Raw genomic sequence first — 21026 nt, 5'->3', positions numbered from 1 at the left:
CTTCAATGGAACTTTGTTGAAAAATAACATACATAACCGTTGCCCTATCAACATATTTACAACAATGAAGAAGAAAAAGCAGCATGTACGATTCTATATGGTATAAATGCATGGGTTCTTTTTCACATAAAGGATTTGATGTAAAATGTCATGAGGTAAAAAGCGAATCATCGTAAAAGAGAATAATATCAATCAGTGTCAATAGCATCGAAAGTTTTAACTATGTTTTTAAACTCAAAAAGTCCACAATGGTAAATGAATCAGCCATCAAAATATTATAAAACCGACTATGAATTTCAAAGTTATTTGGTATAAAACGCATTGCCTTGATCCACACAAGTGTTTTAACTGATATAATTTAGCTGTATACATCTTTATAAAACGACTGAATGCTGTTTCTGGTAATGAGGACGAAAATGAACACATTTTGAACGTCAATGGCTCTATTACTTTGCTTTCTCCGTTTCGGTCCAAATCTTTACAAATTCTGAAAATTGAAAAAATATATCGTATAACCTGTTATGACATTAATATAAGGAAACTACTGACTGTTTTGACCAAACTACCACCCTCTAAGTTTATTATTGATAATATTGCTCCTTTAAAAAAAACTACGAACATGATGAATTAAATTTATGCTGCTAAACAATGTGGACCATAAACAATACTTCAACAAATCCTAGCTGTAACTAATATCTAAACTCTGCGCTCAATAGAAAATACAGATCAAGTTATATTACATTTAAAAACGTCTTTAATAAAGGTAACACGAACCAGTTAACACGACGGTGTAAATAGTCAGACAGGAACTGCTGACCTGTTCTGAATATAGCGAGTTTACATGCACTGTTTTCGTTAGACACATTTGTTTTGTTTTTTTTTGTGTAGTTTTGTGTTCTTGGTTGTCTATTCATTGTATTTTTGGGGGATAATTCATTTTTCTTATATTGTGTTTTTAATGACCCCTTGGCATCTTGTTTCTGTTGAACTTTTACCACAAGTCTATATATTGATACTAACCGTTATAATATATTTATCATTTAACATCGGTTATTTTAGCTTACATGATGGTGTGGATGGGGGTTTACTAAATAAAGATTAATGAGCAAACAGTATTAAAGATACAGAAAAATGACATAAAGTATTAAAGAATACCGAAGTGAAGAACCTCCATTCAGACCTTCTTATACATTTCATCTTGTTGTTATTGGTTTTGGTAGGCGGCTTACTTATGTAGTAATTGCGCCTTAAATTCATATAACGTAAATAGTATATCTCCTTTTATTCGTACTAACCGTTATAATCTATTTTACCGTCGCCGTTCGCATCAGCATCTCGCATCATTTCTCCAAGCTCTTTGTCTGTTAAGGCTTCTCCTAATTTTGTCATGGCTACTTTTAATTCTTTACCATCTATATAGCCATTACCGTCTCTGTCAAAGACTTTAAATGCTGCTCTTATCGATTCCTCCTGTGTCATCACTTCCGGGTTCTCCTTTAAATAATTTTTCAAAAACTTGCGGAATTCGTCCTTTTGTATTTTGTTATCGTCTGCAAAGGAAAAATACGGTTTAAAGTAACTGGATCAGACTGAGACATTTCAATCAATTCTGAAATGTTCAAAATCATAAAATATATTTTCCCGCTGTCTCCACTTTATATGGTTACTTCGCTACGCGGATTAAATCATATCTTATTTATATTTTTTTTCTCAATTCTTTAGGTTTTCACATGCATTCATTGTCGTCTATATATACTTAGTGACTTTTACCTTGCATGTTTTTCTTTTGTACTTTGCATGTGTATATATTTTTCTTTTTTATACCAAACATAATACATAATATAGTGTGTAGTTCGGGTTTAGCATAGTTTTAAATACATCTACATTTGATTTCTTTTAAAATAGACTATATTTTCCTACAAGAAGACCGCAACTCATCGTTCAGTGATTTGGATATTATCACGGGTGTCATTCGGTTTATCGACAGAAATGATCGTGAAAGAATATCTAACGGCGGTCAAGTATTGCGAGACAATCGTGAAAGTTCTGGTAACGGATCGTGAAAGACATTTAATCGAGAAGACATATGAAAGGTCAATACATATTCTAATTTAATTAATTACACAGACAAATTTACGACAAAATAAAACTGTCTGTCAAAATGGTTCAACATTATGATCAGTATGTGAGAATATCCAGTTTTAAAAGTACATAGTTATTACAAAACAACAAAAGGCAGATTGCTTCTCGACATTTCAGTGACATAAAAAATGTAAACAAACATGATTTTTTCACAAATTCAACTAGAAAACCTACTTTAATACGAACAAGGGCATTCTGTTTGAATTAATCAAATGGTTCTCATAGTTATTTTGTATAAACATAATCTGAAACTTGGTAAATAAAGTACTATTTACACAAAAATTGATTTTTCGGATCGTGAAAGATCACGTACCGCATTTTTAAAGATCGTGAAAGTGATCGTGAAAGATCTGATGCTACGAAGACGTTCAAATTATTCTTCAATTATATCATAATTAATATTTGTTATTTATATTGAGAAAAGCTATATAGGTCAACATCCTCAATAGGTTTAAGCTTTTCAAAGTATTGATATTTTCAGAAAATGAAATATGTAAAATACTTGGATGATTGTAGGATGAAGCTTTTTATTGTTATGTAAAGTACTAACTTATTACGAGTTATTAGGATACCCACATTTTGTATATTGGATCCTATAAACTACATGTCCGTCAGACAGGATTCACCTGACCCCGAATTTGCCTTATTTCATGGATGAAGATTCATTTTTGTGGTCAAGTCCGTATCGCGGATTCGTTAAGCTTTAGGATAACTGTCTGTTCTTATGATTGTGAGGATTATATTTTCGACTTTTGTCAGTTTCTAAGGCACTGTAACGATCGGAACACATTTATTTGGTCTACGGGATATTTGTAGAGATCTGTATGTCATGGTTCATCTGACCTTGCACTCTTTTTATGAACCATTGACAATCATAATTTAAAAAAAAGAAGATGCGATATGATTGCCAAAGAGACAACTATCCACAAAAAAAAAACCAAAATGACACAGACATTAACAATTATAGGTCACCGTATAGCCTTCAACAATTAGCAAAGCCCATACCGCATAGTCAGCTATAAAAGGCCCCGATATGACAATGTAAAAACAATTCAAACGAGAAAACTAACGGCCTTATATGTATAAAAAAAAATAAACGAAAAACAAATATGTAACACATAAACAAACGACAACCACTGAATTACAGGCTCCTGACTTTGGACAGACACATTAATAAATAATGTGGCGAGGTTAGACATGTTAGCGGGATCCCAACCCTCCCCTAACCTGAGACAGTGGTATAACAGTACAAAATAAAAACGAACTATAAAAATCAATTGAAAAGGCGTAACTCATCAGATGGACAAAAATACATTAAGTGCATTAATCGCATTTGACACTTCTAGTAAAACCCTTGATATTATAGACGTTCCAAAAATTAACTATCATAAGTAAAGCAGACGAGACATTACAGCATTTGCGTTCTGGTATTCTATAGTCTGTAGTATATAGTTAAATCAATCCATGGCCACATCTGCGTTGTATATACAGAACTTAAGAAAGTACTGTTGCACAAAATGTTGGTTATCGTTCAATCTCAAATTACTCATGAAAGATGCTGTTTTGCTGTAATTTTTTGTTTGATGGATATCATTTTGGTTTAAACGTTGCATATCCATATTATTGGCTAAATAGTGTCGGTCTGCCTGAATTGCACTTGGCCGATTCTTAGAGCTAAATCTTTCAAACTTATTTAGAGACGTTTTTAGTTGGTTTTTTTTTTAACTTTCGAGGTAAAGTGTTGAATAAAAAAAATAGCTTTAATGTTCATCCTTATTAAAATAGTTACAGGCTTCAACCAGTTGCAGGTGTATCAAATGGTAAAAGAAATACTGATTTCTGATTACTAGTAATAATAGGTCTTGTCACGCATTATTATTCACGATCAAAATAATGCGTTGCCTGAGCTTTCACGATCAAGTTTGATGGATATTCAACAAATTCAAGGTTTTCATATACAAATTAATGCTTTTAAGAGAAGAACATACCTTAATTTTACTGTACTATCAGATACACCCAAGATTAAATTTCAAATATATCCCGATAAACTGAAAAATCACCATTATAGGTACAAAAAGCGTGTTATTTGTAATAATTTTCATAGACACGCATTGCGCCTTTTGTGTTTTTTCAAAAAGTACTTCAAATTTTCTTTATCTTCTTTCACAGTTATGTTGAGGAAGTTAAACCATTTTGACAGACATATTTTTTGTTCGGATTTGTTCCGCGTTTTGAAAATTAAGCGATTTTTTCAAAGATTCTGAACTAGAATGTACATTAAATGTCTTTCACGATCCGTTACCAGAACTTTCACGATCGTCTCTCAATACTTGACCGCCGTTAGATATTCTTTCACGATCATTTCTCTCGATAAACCGAATGACACCCGTGATTATAGACGACATTAAAACAAAGCTTAATAAATTTCATGCGTCCGAGGTGCGTTCATCAGGAAAGCTCAAACCTAAACATTTGAATGCCATTTATGTTTAATGTATAATGGTTTACTTTTATAAATTGTTACTTGAATTGAGACTTGTCTCATTGGCACTCATACCACATCTTCTTATATCTACTAGTATGTACATAAATTATAACGAACGAGAAAAACAAAATCTGACAACCATGCATGGTTATGACATCGACGATAATAGTTTGCTGAATGTTGGAATGTACATAAACCAAGTCCTGCACAAAATACTCGTTCAAATGTATGAAATAAATATGAAATATACGTCAATGAGACAGCAACTCGACGACATCGATAACCAAAATCTATATTGAGTCATCGTGCAGCCGGTGAAGTCTTGAATTATATAGGTGTTTACCAGCTACACAGTATGCCACTTATATTCGGTGGGTCGTTTTAGTAATTCAAACACAGAGTTTACCTATTTTGTTTCATCAAAATAGTTATGTTTACCCACTGTTGTATATGTTTTGTGTAATTTTTGGTGTAAAGGAACAAATACATTCTATTTGTGTCAATTTTCTATTTGTATGATAGGACTACATATAAAATGTATAATAGTCTGTGTCATGTAATTGTTGGTGTTTAGCGCACAGTTGTATTTTGTGTCACTGTGTCATTTTTTCTTGCTGGCAGTTGTTGAACTTTTTGTTTCATACAATTTTCGGTTTTAGCGCACAGTTGTTATTTGTGTGTGAGTGTCCTCTTATTTGTTGCGTTAACGCATAGATGTACATGTGTACTTGTGATTTTTATGTGTCATATGTGTTGCGTTAACGTACATTATAAACTTACTATTAACATCAAGTAACTTCATAGTGTCTGCAATTTCTTTTTTAGTTGGATTTAAATTTAAAAACCTCATAGCAGCTCCTAATTCTGAAGCTGTTATACTTTTGTCTCCATTTTTATCAAATACTTTGAAAAGCTCGTCAATTTCTGAAATTAAAAAAAAAACAATATATAAAACATTCACAAAATAATTTAGGAAAAAGCTCTAGAATACTTTTTTTCTATTTAATTGTTTTCCCCCTTTCTTCTGTACTGTTCACCAATCTTTTTTTCTGTAAACCCCATCCAGACCTTCACAATTGGTCGTATAGGCTTTGTTCATTGTTGAAGGCCGTATGGTGACCTATAGGTGGCACGGTAGTATTTGCATTCCAGAATTTAGGTTGCCCTATTGTGTACCCTACTTAAGTAAATGTATCTAAACAGTGTGATTGGACAAAAAATACAGTATCAACTGAACATACTTTCCCAAAATGAGGGATGAATCAGGTGTAGAAAAATATGAAATAATTTTACATACAGATGAAAATGAATTTTTGAGAATTTTTTTTAATTTTGTATTCACTGCACCATAAAAGACCTAAAAGTACTAGTGGCCTTAGGTTTTTGAAAATAGCAAAAAAAGTAAACGGTCATGATACATATTTAAATTCATTTCTGAATAGTAAAATGAAAGTACTTCAGTTAACTGTGAATGTAGAATTTTTTGTAGTGTTAGAAAGTGGTGAAAATTCTAAAAAGGCTATCACTACCGTGCCACCTATAGTTGTTTATTTATGTGTCATTTGGTCTCTTGTGGAGAGTTGTCTCATTGGCAATCATACCACATCTTCTTTTTTATATGTACCGAAAAACTGGGAAATTAACGTACCTTTGTCTAAATCAGTTGTTTTCCGACTCTGAAAAAGAAAAAAAATATATGATAAAATGTTGTGCTAAAAATCTACGAAAAATACACTTTCATGTATACACAAGTTCAAAGCATTTTGATTGTCCCAAACTTGTAAGTCGAGTTGGTCTTAGGTTTCATTTGTCTTTTAGTCTTTTTTTTTAAGTTGTTGTGAGTGTTCCTTTGACTTGTGGTTTAAAATGTATACATTCCTTCGGTTTCTCCTTGTCATACTCATGAAGGATAAAAGACAGAAGTTACAGAAGGAAGGTTGGGTGGCAAAATAAAGAAAATCAACGAGCAAAAAATCCATTAGTCTACAAAACGCTAGACTGTGCAATACGAACCCCATAAACAATTGAGGTGACCTCAGATGTTCCGGAATGGTAATCGAATCTTGCTCCACATGTAGCACGCGTCGTACTGCTCATGCAAGTACAAATCATATGGTGTCAAACTCGAGGAAATGAGGACAGGACGATTGGGACGTATTTGCGGTCATCTGTATCAGATATGTTTTAAAGTTGAGGTATTTATAAATCGATCGTCATTGTCAATTTCTACTGTGTGCGCTAATAGATATGAGGCAGACTTGATAGATACGTATAATGTGGTATCTTTCATTTCACGTTCGATTTGATATATGCGCTCACCATAGCCACCAAACTCGTAATTTAATTATTTATAGTGAAGACAACATCTAAACAGCGAAAATTGCTTCTGTTCATTCTTCCAAAGAAGCTACAGTATGAAATCTGTCTTTTACAAACAAAATATACAAGGTAGCAAGAGGAATACCATATGAAAATTTTAACAAATACGCACGTTTTATGTATTAAACGTTTATTTATACACTGTGTTCATTGTTGAAGGTGACATAAAGTGTTGTGGTGTCAATATAAATGTTTTAATCCCAGTTGACGCATATTTCTCTTTCACGATTTGAATACTTCAGATGATTAAATTTAAGACCATTTAAGGATAATTTTAGCATGTCCATCGATTGACATAAAAGGTAAGGACTTTCGCTGGCGTTTTACAAAATAATTCTCAAATTAGATAACATAAATAACTATTATCCAATTACTATGTCAGATGAAATAAAAATAGGATCATAACAAGAAAGGTGTCAAAATTCAAAATTATTCTAATGAATCCGAACACTTCATAACAGATCATAAGTATAACTATGATCAACTATTACATGTATCATAATTCGATCTTATATCAAATGAATAAAGATTATCACAATTCTTAAGTAAATTGAAATTTAAAAAAGATTACGACAAGTAAGGTGTCAAAATTGATACTTATACTAATGAGTTCAAATACTGATTATAATTAGCAATTGTAAACCTTTTTACTTATACTTGTCATAATACGTAATTAAACATGTCCTGAATATGAAAATAAGTGGTCAGATGATTTTATGGACATTTTATTTACAAGATCGGGTTTTTTTCTAGTTATTATTTTAATCTTATAAATACATAACATCAGATGATGTACAAGATACAAAACGTAAGAAGATACATATGTATAGGAGGCCTAGAAGGGGTCTACAGAATAAAGAATAAGGTCAAAGAGAACAGAAATACACACTAGGCTTTCTAAGGAGGAACCTGAACATAAGTTCAACATCCATTAAAGAGCAAGCATATAAGTCCATAGTAAGACCATCACTAGAGTATGCTTGCTCTGTGTGGGATCAATACTTACAACAGGACATAGATAGCATTGAAAAAGTTCAAAGAAGGGCTGCACGTTTTGTTACCAACAAACACAGAAACACCTCAAGCGTTGGTAACATGTTACAAAATCATGAATGGCGCAGCCTCTCTGACAGAAGAAAAGACTCCAGATTGGTAATGCTTTACAAAATTGAACACGAAAAGATTGCAATACCTAAAAATAATAAAGTACATTTTTGTAATTCCACAAACAAGACAAACAAGACATTCTATTCGAACAGCTTCCAAATTCCATCCTGCAAAACACAGTACAGAAAAAATCCTATTTTCCAAGAACTATTACCGACTGGAACAAACTACCGGATAACATTGTAAATTGCACTTCAGTAGACTCTTTCAAATCTTCAATTTCAAAGCATCAGTATTAACTCAAAACATCTTACTTAATTATACAAAACATGTTATCTTTTAAACTTTTTCGTATTTTTTTTAAAATTGTACATTTTTCAATCTATGTCTTGTAAGTTTCCTCCTGTGACATAATCTTCAATTTGTTGAAGGCGGTCACTAAATGGTAGAATAGAGAATAGAATAGAATAGGTCAACAAAATAAATAACGGAGAACATTTTAGTTACAATACAATCAAAAACAGCAGAGTATAAATGAGATATAAAAAGTAAGGGAAAAAGAATTAAAGGCAAAATAGATGTAAAAACATTTAGAAAAAAAATTAAGCTTACAAAAATGGTAAGTATACAGAAGAAATGAAGACATCCCCTTCACCAGACCCTCATGTAGCAAAAGGCACCCAAATAAACAAATGTCTGTGTTGGGTTGTTTTTTTTGTGTCTCTGCAAAAAGTAATTTCACGTGGTTGAAAATTAAACAACTATTGTGTAGCTAGAGACAGTTGATTGTGCAATATATTATATGCAACCGAGCTCTTGACCAGAGCAATGAAAACATGTCTAATTAACAAAGATTGATTTTGAATAACCGCTTACACGTCACAGCATATTTTTTATTTGTGTTTATATTTATTTTAAATTTATTAGTTGGGTTTGAACTTGTAAGAACGATAATCCAGTTTCGTAACCGTTATCTTTTTCTTTTATAGTTTTAAGTCTTTTAATTATCTGTAGATACTCGTCTGTCCTTATTCTATATGAATTGGCTTTTTTATTTTAATTGATTTTAACAGTGCATTTTGTACTTATCTTTTAAAGGTTGAACAGTTATAAAAAGTGGTATTGTATTGTAAATAATCTTAAAACAAACAATACCAATAACCAAAAATATGAGCATTTTTTTTGTATGAACAGCTTACATTACGAAACGTGTCAATCAGATTACCTTGTTACATCATAATTCCCGTAACATATCATATCAAAAACGATTTTCACACAATTGACTGTAAAAATCGACAACTATTAAATAAATCGGATCAGCGATGAGTATTGTCATTTGCAATTAGGATTATTACATCATATTACAAAATAAAAAATAAAATATTGTCTTGTCTACATAAATAGCCATAGAGAAAGGTATTCTGAATGCCATTTTATCTGAGGACATTTGTAAGTCTATGAAATAAAAACACTGCGAAAAATACCAATCTAGACTTTCTCGGTACTAGAACAAAGCTTTATTTGCAATTTAAATGATTTGTTTAATATTCTAAGTATGATTTTTATTGACATATATTGGAAAATAACTAATATTCACAATGACTTGACGAGACACACTAGGTTCCTTAACTCTTTACATTTAGTATAATATAAATTGTCTAAAGTTCCTTGCTTTATTCGTTGTGTTTGCTATTCAAGTGTAACATTGCAGTATACCTATCTCCCGCTCTATTTTTACTTTCAAATGTTCCATCGAATGCCACACTCAGGCTTTCCATAATTAGGAAGACACTACCAATTATTTGAGCATTCTATTAACAAACAGTTAACTTCTTTGACTAATCTTTGGAAACTATTTCATTGTAATGTTTTATTATCCATGGACGAAGTTAGATTTTATCCAAACCATTTTATGGATACAAAACAATTATCAACCTAGCTGTATTGACTTTCAAAATATCAAAGGCAACTGTGTTGCAGAATTATGAAGGTCTGAGTGGGCATTTCACTTCTGTATATATATTTTTTTATGTTTTTGTGTCATTTTCACCATGATAATTCTTTATTTTTTAGTCCATTCATCTCTATTGTTAATTTTTAGGGCCTTTTCTTCTATTCTTTAATTAAACTAATAAAAAAAATTAGATTTGACACTATGATTCTCAATTACGTTTACCCATCCAGACCCGCAATTACATGTATAAGAATCTAATATTTGTTTTTGACTTTTAATATCGCTAAGATAAATGAGTTTTGGCTGAATACACAAAATGTTTAATCTAGCTAATAGCCTTTTATTTTATCGAAGGATAAGTAATAAGGCCTTCCAGTCTATTTCTTTTTTGCAGCATTAAAGAACGCAGTGGAAATCAATTACGGAAAACTAAAAAAAAGTTTAGTATATAATACAATCAATCATGGATAAATTTATAGAATAGAATAGCAACCTTATTTTGATTCGGCATAGCGTAAATAATCAAACATGGGATCAAGTGAGCTTTTTACCAAATGTAAATAGCATTTAGATATTCTTAACTTATAAAGTTATAAAATAAATACGAATAACCTTGAGCTGAAATATTGACCCATGAACGTTATTTAAAGAGCTTGAGCTGTTGTAAAAAAATATCATAAGAGTAAAAATACTCGTAAGTCATACACATTTTAGTATAATGACCAGTTCATATCGTAAGATTCTTTGTAGCTGAAGCTTAATACAACTATTGAAATATCTTAATTGGTTGTAAAACAACATTATACAAAATTCCTTTCCGTTTGAAAGTAAGATTTCCGAACAAAAAAATTCCCTTACAGTTTCCGTCGTAAAGGATGACGGCTTGTTTCACAAATATGCAAGAGGAATTCTTAAAAAAAGTAAAATAAAGTAAAAGTAAAGTAATCTTTGATCATCCTTATTTAAAGTCAGCGTAAATAGCCGGTTTTATGAAGAAATTTTAACTTGAATTCTAGGGTGAGTTCTAAAATGTTAAATAGTAGAATTGGTATATTGGCACCCTTTCCTACACGTAAATACGTATTAATGGTATAAAAGGTACATGTAAGTAAATGTATATTGCATAACTTCTTCCTGTTTGATATTGACCCCCGGGTAGAAATAATCAAACATGAGAAAGAGAGATCAATGAATGTTCTTTTTTCCCTACTGTTTTTAATCATTTCCTACATGAAATTGATTTGCAGTTTTCAATAATTCATGCTATTTCAATTTAAACTTCATTGTTTTCTTAATGCATCTGCATGGCTCGTTACATTTTCATCAAAGCACCCATGAATAAACCCAGAAAAATCAATCAATGTATGTTTGTACAATTTTGTAGGCATTTTACATCCATTGTGTATATTGTATTGTATTGTTTGTATATGCCTTCAAACCCCAGGGGTATAAATGTGCATTTGATAAATAAATTATTTTCCTGTCCATTTGTAAGTAATTGTTTCCTTATACTTCAGATAAAATTCCAAAATATTGAATTTCGATACATTTTAACAAATACAAATAAGCATTTAAATACAAAGTTTTTCATAGTGAACATTTAAAGTATGTAAATGATGATAGTTAAACAAAAACTGAGGTTGAAATCCACTCAAGTCAAATTCAATATTATTCGATACAAAATTATGATATGGTATGATTAATTTTCAATGAGACGACCCTCCCTAGCAATGTTGCAATATTAAAACATAAGAACTATGAAAATCAGCAGAAAAGTACTTAACTCATCAAATAGATACATAAATACATCTAACAAAAAACAGACCGGACGTGGCAGGGTACTTATACATCCCAAAACCAACATAAAGAGTCTAAATACAGATCTAAGTGTTCTAGCACTTACTGGTAGCTAGTTCAATTATATATTTTAACATGAGAAAATTTTTTCTCTAGAATACAGAAACCTACAGAAAAGCCACCGTGCATAATGTACATGCATGCACATGGGTGGAAGTTTAAGCACTATACATTTGCAAGTCTCTCTTTTTGACACCCATACATTTGAGAGAGAAAAAAATCTTCTAATGAGCGATATCTTCTGATTAGATCTTACATTAACATGTTTTAATATTGACATTATGAAAATTGTATCGGGTATACATATTGATGTTGCTGACCCGAACCTGAAATTGTTTACATCTAGTAACCTAAATGTACATAAGTGTTTAGAAAAATCCTAAGTATAAAAACACAAAATCAGGTATTGTAAATTCTGTATTAACAGTGGCTTTCAAATCGAAATTGAAAACGTCATTTTAATTTATCATAGCGTATGTTTACACATTCAACTCAAAAGGTCAAAAAAGAAATTGATACTTTGAAATTGATTCAATCATGTTATTTGAATGAAATTTACTTTTCATGTAGCCTAAACATGAAAAGTTTACTTATACTTTAAATTCAAATAGAATGATGTTAGAAAATGTCACGGGGTCGATTGGTAGAAAAAAGTCAAATGCACTTTTTAACATTTCTCTTTCCATTTTAAAAGTAAAGGAATTGACCTGTTTATTGCAAGAATTTTAATAACCCATACAGAACAAAATAATTTTATGATATATATTTATAATACATGGTAGGATTGCTATAAAGACAACTAGTTGTAACACAGTGCATAATGTACGTATTGGCATGAAGATGGAATAGATTGCAGATTAGTTTAATTGTTTATCGTTAAGAATATTAAGGATAATAATTTTTTATATTAATATCAGTATAACAATGTGAAATCACTTAAACCCTCACCGGGATTCAAACTCATACAATTGAGATATCGAGACAACTCGCTGCAATGTATCCAGGGTCTTTATGCATTACCGTGACTAATTTTGCATATGAAGCAGAAGCAGATTATAAGATTTATAAATTTCCCAATTCCCACATTCTCTTGAAAATCAGTTTTTGTTTCATTAATACATAAAATTTGGAGTGGGTTATGAATGTATGGTCATCTCCTATTTGATAATAAAGCCCAAGTTATAAAGAGCCCCCAAAAATTCAGAGGTGGATTTAAGGGGGGAGGGGGCAAAGTTCCCCTTTTGTGGGAAACATTTAGTTGATTATATAGAGAATCACTGAGTCATGACTGGAGCGGGTTCCCTCTTAGGCAGTTTGTGGGTCCTTCTTAAGAACATTGTCTGTATTCGCTTCTGAAGATAAGCGTCTGTTTGAATGTCTGGGATGTATAAGAACATGTACATGTACGTAGACACGTCAAATTGGTAGTCAATGTCGATATAAACCACCCTCGGCGTGATCACGACTGATTAGTCAGCATCCTACTCTCTCCTAACGTGTAGGAACCCTTATAAGTACGCCTGTGAGTTCCATGGTTGGTTTTCTGCAAGTCATAACATATGCACAATCTAACAAAGTACTCAGGGTCTTTCTACCAAAATACTTTTTTAAGTTTACTTTTGTTCATATCCTTTAATTTTTACCTTAAATCAAATAATTAATCTGGTTAATCCTATAATTTATACATTAAATTACTTTTGACTTTTATAATGAGTTTGTATTGACCCGAATTGTACGCTGTATGAGGTCTTTAAGTGCAAAGTTCATTTTTGTAAATTCCTTAAGAATCTTTGATACCAAATATTAAAGCCATCCTTAATTCATTTATAACTTTGCATTATCTATAGATAATTTATTATATAAATAATTCTTGTCTTTTCATGTTTGCGGTGTATCTCATATTATTTCTGTTCCTTAATCCTTCATGTTTTTAAATATTTTTCTTAAAATGTATAAAACAGGATTAAGTCCCATTAAATTTCAAGGTCACGAAACGTGTTTAAATCCCAATCATTCAATCATGTTTACTTTAAAAATTGATTCATTAACGTTGATAAAAATCTTTACTATATACACCTTTCTAACCAAAAGAAACACCTTTCTATCCAAAAGAAAAATACCACCCCCCCCCCTTTTGTTGGTTTTTATAGAAGAATGATATGACATGCAACGACTGGGTACGTTTTCCGATCGGCAGACAAAATCTACATTACATGAATGAAAATATTATTAAAAAGAAACGGTTGCTTGTAATTTCTCATAATCATTTGAACATGGGGTAGACGAATTACATCTGATGCACTGACTATTCATTTATTTTGTGAGGCTGTGTGTGAAAAAAGGGGGGGGGGGTAATACCAATGATTGCAATTTCTTTAAAATATAGCTGGTTGGAGATTGAAAATGAAAATGATAGAATGTTTTCATTAAAATTTAGACCCCCCCCCCCCCAAGAACAATACAACATTGAGTTTAAACAAGTTTTTTCCAGGTTATTGAAAAAGACCTCTCTTGCTACTCGAAACGATGTAACGGTGTTTCAAGTATCCATTGGCGGATCCAGGGGGGGGGGGGGGGGCTTCCGGGGTTTTGGACCCCCCTTTTTTTGGACGATCAATGCATTTGAATGGGAGCATATAGTTGGAACCCCCCTTTACTCTGGGTTGGGAACCCCCTTTTTTAAAATGGCTGGATCCGCCCCTGGTATCTATGACTGGATATATAGTCAACATTTTACAGCATTAAAACTATACTTAAATCTTCTAGTGTCTTAGTGGCATAGAAATCAATTTAAAGATATATTTTGAAACTCGATAAATGTCAGAAATACGACAACTTAATGAAATCTTACCATTATAATGATTGATAGTAATTCCGTTCTCTTATTATTGGTAGCTCAAATCTTTATGTATAGTATATAGTAAATATTATAGATCGGGTTCGTCACCGATCGGCGGATTTATTAATTGATCGGGAAAGCCTATAGCAAATATTTTTGTTGTTGTAATAAAGTAATTTAAAAGTTAACCGGTTCATGACTACCGGCCGAATCGTAGAATATCTATATAAAGATGTTGTTTTATAAAACTTTTTTGAAATTTAGAAAAATAGCGTCTTAAGCAAAATGAATTACACAACCTTGCACATGGATATGTTTTCAATCGAACATTTTATATTAATCAAATTTATGACCTTTTGTCGAACCATTTTATTACATTACTACCGATAATTATAATTTCCAACGGTTCGATAGTATAGTGGGAAATTATTGTAATAACGGTACTAGTGAATACTATTGATACGGGTACTTCTTATGTACACGTATATACATACATGTATCACGTGATACTGATATTTAGCGGGAATATTTTCCCTTGTTGGTCACTTCTAGCCAAGCATCAGACTGGACAACAGTGAAATAAATTTCATTTTCTATTGAATTGTTATTCAAATTTGTATTTAGTAGGGATTTATATAGTAACTTGATTTATTATTTATTCCATATAGTATATTTATTCAGTTATACACAGTCCAAGTGTACCTCTCGAGACGGTCTTCCGAGCATTTGGGTTTGGACACAGGTTTCCAAAATTTTCCACTTTATTTAAAATGTAGTCTTTTGACTGCAGTTTAAATGGAGTTTGAACCGAGGTAACTCGTTTTTGTTGGTTTTTCCTGGCCGGCGGGATCGTTTATGACAGAGCCCATATTTTTGAACACAATTATATATCTATTATATTTATATTAATAAAATATGGGGTCCACCAGTATTGCTGGGCTATCGGCTATATATAGTATTTTAGTATTTATTGATATGCCTAGAAATAGTATTTAGTAAAGTTGATACGACACAAAACAAGTCTCTCGATCGGTTTGTCCTTATCGAATTTAAATAGCCCTTTGTTAAGTTAGCTCGAAAGGAAACGTATATAAATACGCTAGCTATATATATAATAACAACATTTGAATCTATTCACAAATCAAATATATTGTTCTATACTTCTCTATTGTGTTTGTTTTCTTATCCCTTTCTAAATTCTTTTAAATTTTATTCTTTGTTGTCCTCAAAATAGGAAACTTACTTACATTAAGATAAATAAAATCCAAATAGCTTAACTAATAGAGTTAATATATAGGTTTAAAAAAGATGAAATACTGCATGAGTGATGAATATTGTTGTTAGCTTTCCGTCCAGTGACAAATATTTCATGCACACAATTCTGTTGTCGTAAACTTTTGTGTAGCTAAGAGTTTCGGAAAAAACCTCAATCAGACATGCATGTCACTTAATGACCTTGACCCCTTAAATATTAAAATGTATAGGCATCCAAAGCAAGAGCATATTATAATAGGACTGCTACAATTAAAACAGTCAGCTTATGTATTGTTATTACAGTATTGTCCCGGAAGGTAAAAAGAGGGTTAGCGATCCCGCATACATGTTTAACCTTGCCACATTCTATGTGTGCCTGTCCCAAGTCGGGAGTCTGTTATTCAATGTCAGGCCGCAAGTGTATTCGTTTAAATTGTTTTTTAGCATTATTTTTCTCATTTCGTGGTCTTTTATGATAACTTATGCTGCAAACAATATGAGGTTTGCTAATTGTTGATGCTGTAAGGTACTTGCTAACATCTAGTCTTTGGAGGATAGTTGTCTTATTGGTAATTCTTCCACAACTTCTAATTTTTAAATTAAATTATGACCTGTTGAGGCAATTGCAACCTATATTTTTTATCAAATAATTCATTATTTGGAATATTGAAAGTCTTAATTTAATGAATAAGATGAAGACGAATATACATGGCCTACCGTTGCACATTTCACCAAAACTGAGTATGGAAACAGGGAATGTGTTTAACAGTCAACAACCCTAACACACAGCATAAACCAGTCCAAGGCCACCAATTTATCTTTAACACAGCAAAAAATCCTGCACCAGTTTGCGGGCTTTAGCTGGCCCCTAAAAATGTGTTTTAGATCAGCGAAACTATGTAGACGTCACACTAAACCCCGAAATATATAAACGAATCAAGATTTAAAAAAAAAAACACGGGGTAAAACGTGTTTTGTAATATGTCAGCCCCACGCTATGCCTCAAGCCAATGTAGCAGCAAGTTTATTTCTGATAGGAATTCAAATTTGCATCTGTAAAATTGCGTAAGATGATGAAATATTAAAAGACGATAAAAGTACTCTACGCTCTATTTTTACAAAAAGTTTTTAATTTTAACGTGCGTTTGTATTGTGTATTATCATATACTTAGACTAAATAACATATGATTTTTACCGTATGATAATAGCATTAAATTAAAGTATTTTCCATATTTTTCGAATTTGTGCTTAGCGGGCTGATATGAAAAGTTTATCACATGCTTCGATTGTTATCACATGCCTTTCCGTAACGTTATCACATGGCATTCCGGTGGTACTCGGCAATTTCCGGAAAATACACCTCAATGCTACGTTTTCAGTGAAAAACATTACATAGTAGTGTACAAAATAATTATTTGAATACTGGAAAGTATATTGTGTAAAATAATTAAATTAAATTAAAAAAAAATTTTAATTATTAAATCAAGGTATTTTTTAAAGTTTTTCTGAAACATTATTTAAAAAGTTACTTTAAAAAAGTTGACTTTTCCAAACAATGTTCATTATGTATATTGTTGAATTATTTTTCTGTCGATTGGCCCTTATAAAAATATAGGTTTTTTTCTCTATTGAGGCATAAGATAGAAAGATTTCATATTGAATGTATCAAATTTTGGGTCCGACGTCCGTGAACTTTTTACTCTTTCAACTTCTTTTCGGGAACCACGTAGAAGGATCAATATCTGAATCTGTTGTTTTTCTTTACTGTTGAAGCATATGATAAAAAGATCATAACATGTCATTTTTCATATCGCATGTATTATATCAGCCCTCGGTCAATATCAGCCCTCGAGCCATGCGGCTCTTGAGCTGATATTGAACCTTAGGCTGATAATACATGCGATATGAAAAATGCCATGTAATAATCTGATAATATAACACTGATATATTGACTAAAATAATATAGAATGATAAACAAAAAGAAATTGGAGCTTTGCCAAGCATTTATATTCTAAATGAGCTGAGAACAAATGCAATTTATGTTTTGTGACTATGCATGATTGTTTTATTTATACGACAACCTTTTTTGAAAAAAAAATGATTTGAGTTGATTCAGAATCATGCAACACTAATTAATTTTTGTATCAGATGACGTAAAATTCCAAGAACCTGTATGCTTTTCATGGGTACATACACATGCAATGATAAAGAGAAGATATTCGCGTTTTCGACTTCGCGATTTCGCTTTTTCACCTATAGAATATGAAAGGCGAAAACGCGAAATGGCCTTAACAGGCCACCATAGGTATTATTTCCAATGAGACAAATCTTCACAAGATACCTGATGACACAGAAATTAACAAATATAAGTAACCGTATGGCCTTCATAAATTGGCAAAGCCCATACCTTAGTTAGCTACAAAGGGTATCAAAATGAGCCTTTATAATAAGACTAGCCATTGTATAAAACCAAATTGTATATTCTCAATGCATTGTTACAGCGTGTTAAACACAGTTGCATAATAAATTAGCGATACATGTATCATTAATGTGTGTTTAATATCATAAAATTTCTGTAAAAGAATTTAGAAATATCTTAATTCAATTGGTTTTTAAATCATCAATTATTTGAAGTTCATGGTTGAAAATAATAGTCTACCCTCTCGTGTAATTCAGAATAGGGTTATTAGATTTAAGTATTTTGAAGTGTTTTGTGCCATTTGTATAAAACCTTTCTAAAACACTTAAACACGAAATATGACTTAAATAATATATTTTATATTCATAGATATAAACAAATCTGTTTGTGTGAACACTTTAACAGTTAAATATAACAAAACAAATATTTTAGTTCACTTTGGTCCTTATAATTATTTGTTAAAAATTATTTTTCCGTTATGTCGTTGTAAGGCACCGAAAATTTGTCGAATATACCCCCCTTGGAAAAGATGATTAAGATAATGATTTAAAAATGAAGGCATCCAAGAACATGTCTATTTGGCCATTAATTTTTTGTTGAAAATTATTTTTCCGTTATGTCAGCAAAGGAGCACACACATTGGTCGAAGATATTCCCATGAAACCGGGAAATAAGATAAAATTAAAAAAAAAATGAAATGAAATGAAAGCATTTTCGAAATCAATGCAGCCTTTCCATTAACAGGGAGCTACCATTTGATTTTAATGGGGGGGGGGGGGCTAGGATGAAATTTGAAAAAAAAGCAGGACAGGAGTTTTGAGTAAAAAAAAAAGGCAGGATGAGCAACTTGGCAAAAACAAAAGGCAGGATGACAATTTAGGTAAAAAAAAGTCGGGATAAACTAAAAAAAAAAGGCAGGACCGAATAGAGTGATAAATAAAAAGGCAGGACAGAGATTACAACTAAACAAATAAGCAGGACAAAAATTTTCACCCCCCCCCCCATAAAAATCTAATGGTAGCTCCCTAATCCAAAAATCAAACAACTATTAAGAATGACCCATAGTATTATACAGATAATGGGTTCTTGATTTAAATCAATTTATCGAAATGATACGGTTATAGTGTATAAAACAAATATTGTTCTTTGAGATTTAAATACCAATTTAGTTTTAAATATCAAACTAAAATGATGGACCTCGTCATAAAATTTTGATCCAAATTTTGGACGGTGATTGTCTTGTGTATTCTATTTTGTTTAAATAAATGTTGGAAATTCCCGAATGCAGCGCGGTGCATGTGAAAATACGGAGTGAAAACAACCAATCAAGTCGAAGAAGTGCAAACACTTCACAGAACACCTTAAGATTGAGCAACATACAAGCCAGTGACGTTCCAGGAGGTTACTCCACATATTCAATGATTTTGGGTTTTTTCTTCAAAACAGTATGCCAGCAAAAGGATCTTTTAGAGTATATTAATCATTTAACAGATCAAAGGAAGAAAAACACACTTTTAGATAAGATTTTTCTATGTATACCAATATTTTTGTGAAAGTCTTTCACTGTTAAAACTTCTTGGTAGCAAGTTAAATGTAAAAATATATCTAAGCAAAAAAAAACAACAAAAAAAACAACAAGACTTCTTATTGACGAACTAATTAGCATAATAAACATATATGTTGGGTTTTCAAAAAGAATTCGTGCCTTGAAATAATTTACATGCCTTTTCAAAAAATTCTATTACTTAAGCCTATTTTTTTTTTATCATCCTTAATTATCTATCAGTTTAATAAAATAAAATGCATTTCCATTTATAGTGCCTGTAATTCAGTTTTATTAACTAGAGCTGTTAGAATATAAACAATTGATCGGCTTCTTACGCTCTGCCACATTTACCCTTATAATTTGGGTTTCTAAATTCACTTAAAGTCCAATGGAAAAAAAGTAAACTAATTTACCTATCATTTATCCTTATTTATTTTATATCTTATCTTTATTTATACAATTATTACATCTTACCTGTTTCGTTTTAGTTGATTTTGTTGTTTTTGAACTCATTGTGTCTTCCTATGTAAACTATAATGATATCAAATATATAATATTTCACAATAACTGTGAACATGGTCCTTTTATATGTGACTGGTTCCCCGTCGCTAACGACGCTTAAGAGCTTTAAACAATTTATTGACACTTTAATCAATTTTCTACATGTTTTTCACAAATTCAATATGTTTGAACAATTAACAATAATTATAACTATAGTTGAAAGGCCATGTTATTAAACAAAGTGACGAATAATAATTTTGAATACAGAAATTCAAAGCCGTTGTTATTTATTTAATTATTTGTTTTTGTTATAAGACAATGTACATGTATTGTATACTTCAATGTTGATTTTAACTCTGCAAACATTATTTTGACAAATGAATAAAATAAACATTTGTGTTTTTTAATCAAATTATTGTGCCATGAAAGATTTATCTCGGTGAAATTTAAAAAATCCTAAATGCATGTGCATTTTTAATTAAATTTGTTTAATTGAACTTTCAATGCCGATCATTATTTAAACGATTGTTAAATATTGTTATA

General features: G+C 31.3%; 1 protein-coding gene across 2 annotated transcripts; it reads right to left on the bottom strand.

The window, feature by feature from the left end:
* Nucleotides 1–51: 51 nt before the first annotated feature.
* LOC143053605 (neo-calmodulin-like) lies at nucleotides 52–20580 on the bottom strand. 2 transcript variants are annotated; one of them, XM_076226400.1, is made up of 5 exons: nucleotides 14776–14880; nucleotides 6276–6303; nucleotides 5408–5551; nucleotides 1296–1550; nucleotides 52–487 (listed from the first exon to the last, which is right to left on the bottom strand). In XM_076226400.1, the coding sequence occupies exons 1-5, from the start codon at nucleotides 14776–14778 to the stop codon at nucleotides 447–449; spliced, it is 471 nt and encodes a 156-aa protein (XP_076082515.1). In that variant the 5' UTR covers nucleotides 14779–14880; the 3' UTR covers nucleotides 52–446. The 2 variants fall into 2 exon arrangements, with proteins under 2 accessions (XP_076082515.1, XP_076082514.1); XM_076226399.1 differs by lacking the exon at nucleotides 14776–14880 and adding an exon at nucleotides 20457–20580 and having other exon boundaries at nucleotides 53–487.
* Nucleotides 20581–21026: the final 446 nt, after the last annotated feature.

Source organism: Mytilus galloprovincialis, chromosome 12 (assembly GCF_965363235.1).
Source record: "Mytilus galloprovincialis chromosome 12, xbMytGall1.hap1.1, whole genome shotgun sequence".
In the NCBI taxonomy this organism is placed as follows: domain Eukaryota; kingdom Metazoa; phylum Mollusca; class Bivalvia; order Mytilida; family Mytilidae; genus Mytilus; species Mytilus galloprovincialis.
The sequence above is the reverse complement of the archived record's forward strand: the minus strand, read 5'-3'. Positions and strand labels throughout refer to the sequence as shown.

What these genes read in the sequence shown, in the direction of transcription:
- LOC143053605 (XM_076226399.1), bottom strand. Translation starts at nt 20,495, where the DNA reads ATGAGTTCAAAAACAACAAAATCAACTAAAACGAAACAG. An exon ending in AATCAACTAAAACGAAACAG is followed by an intron (nt 6,304 to 20,456) that starts GTAAGATGTAAT and finishes TTTCTTTTTCAG; the next exon opens with AGTCGGAAAACAACTGATTT. An exon ending in CGGTAAAATAGATTATAACG is followed by an intron (nt 488 to 1,295) that starts GTTAGTACGAAT and finishes TTCAATTTTCAG; the next exon opens with AATTTGTAAAGATTTGGACC.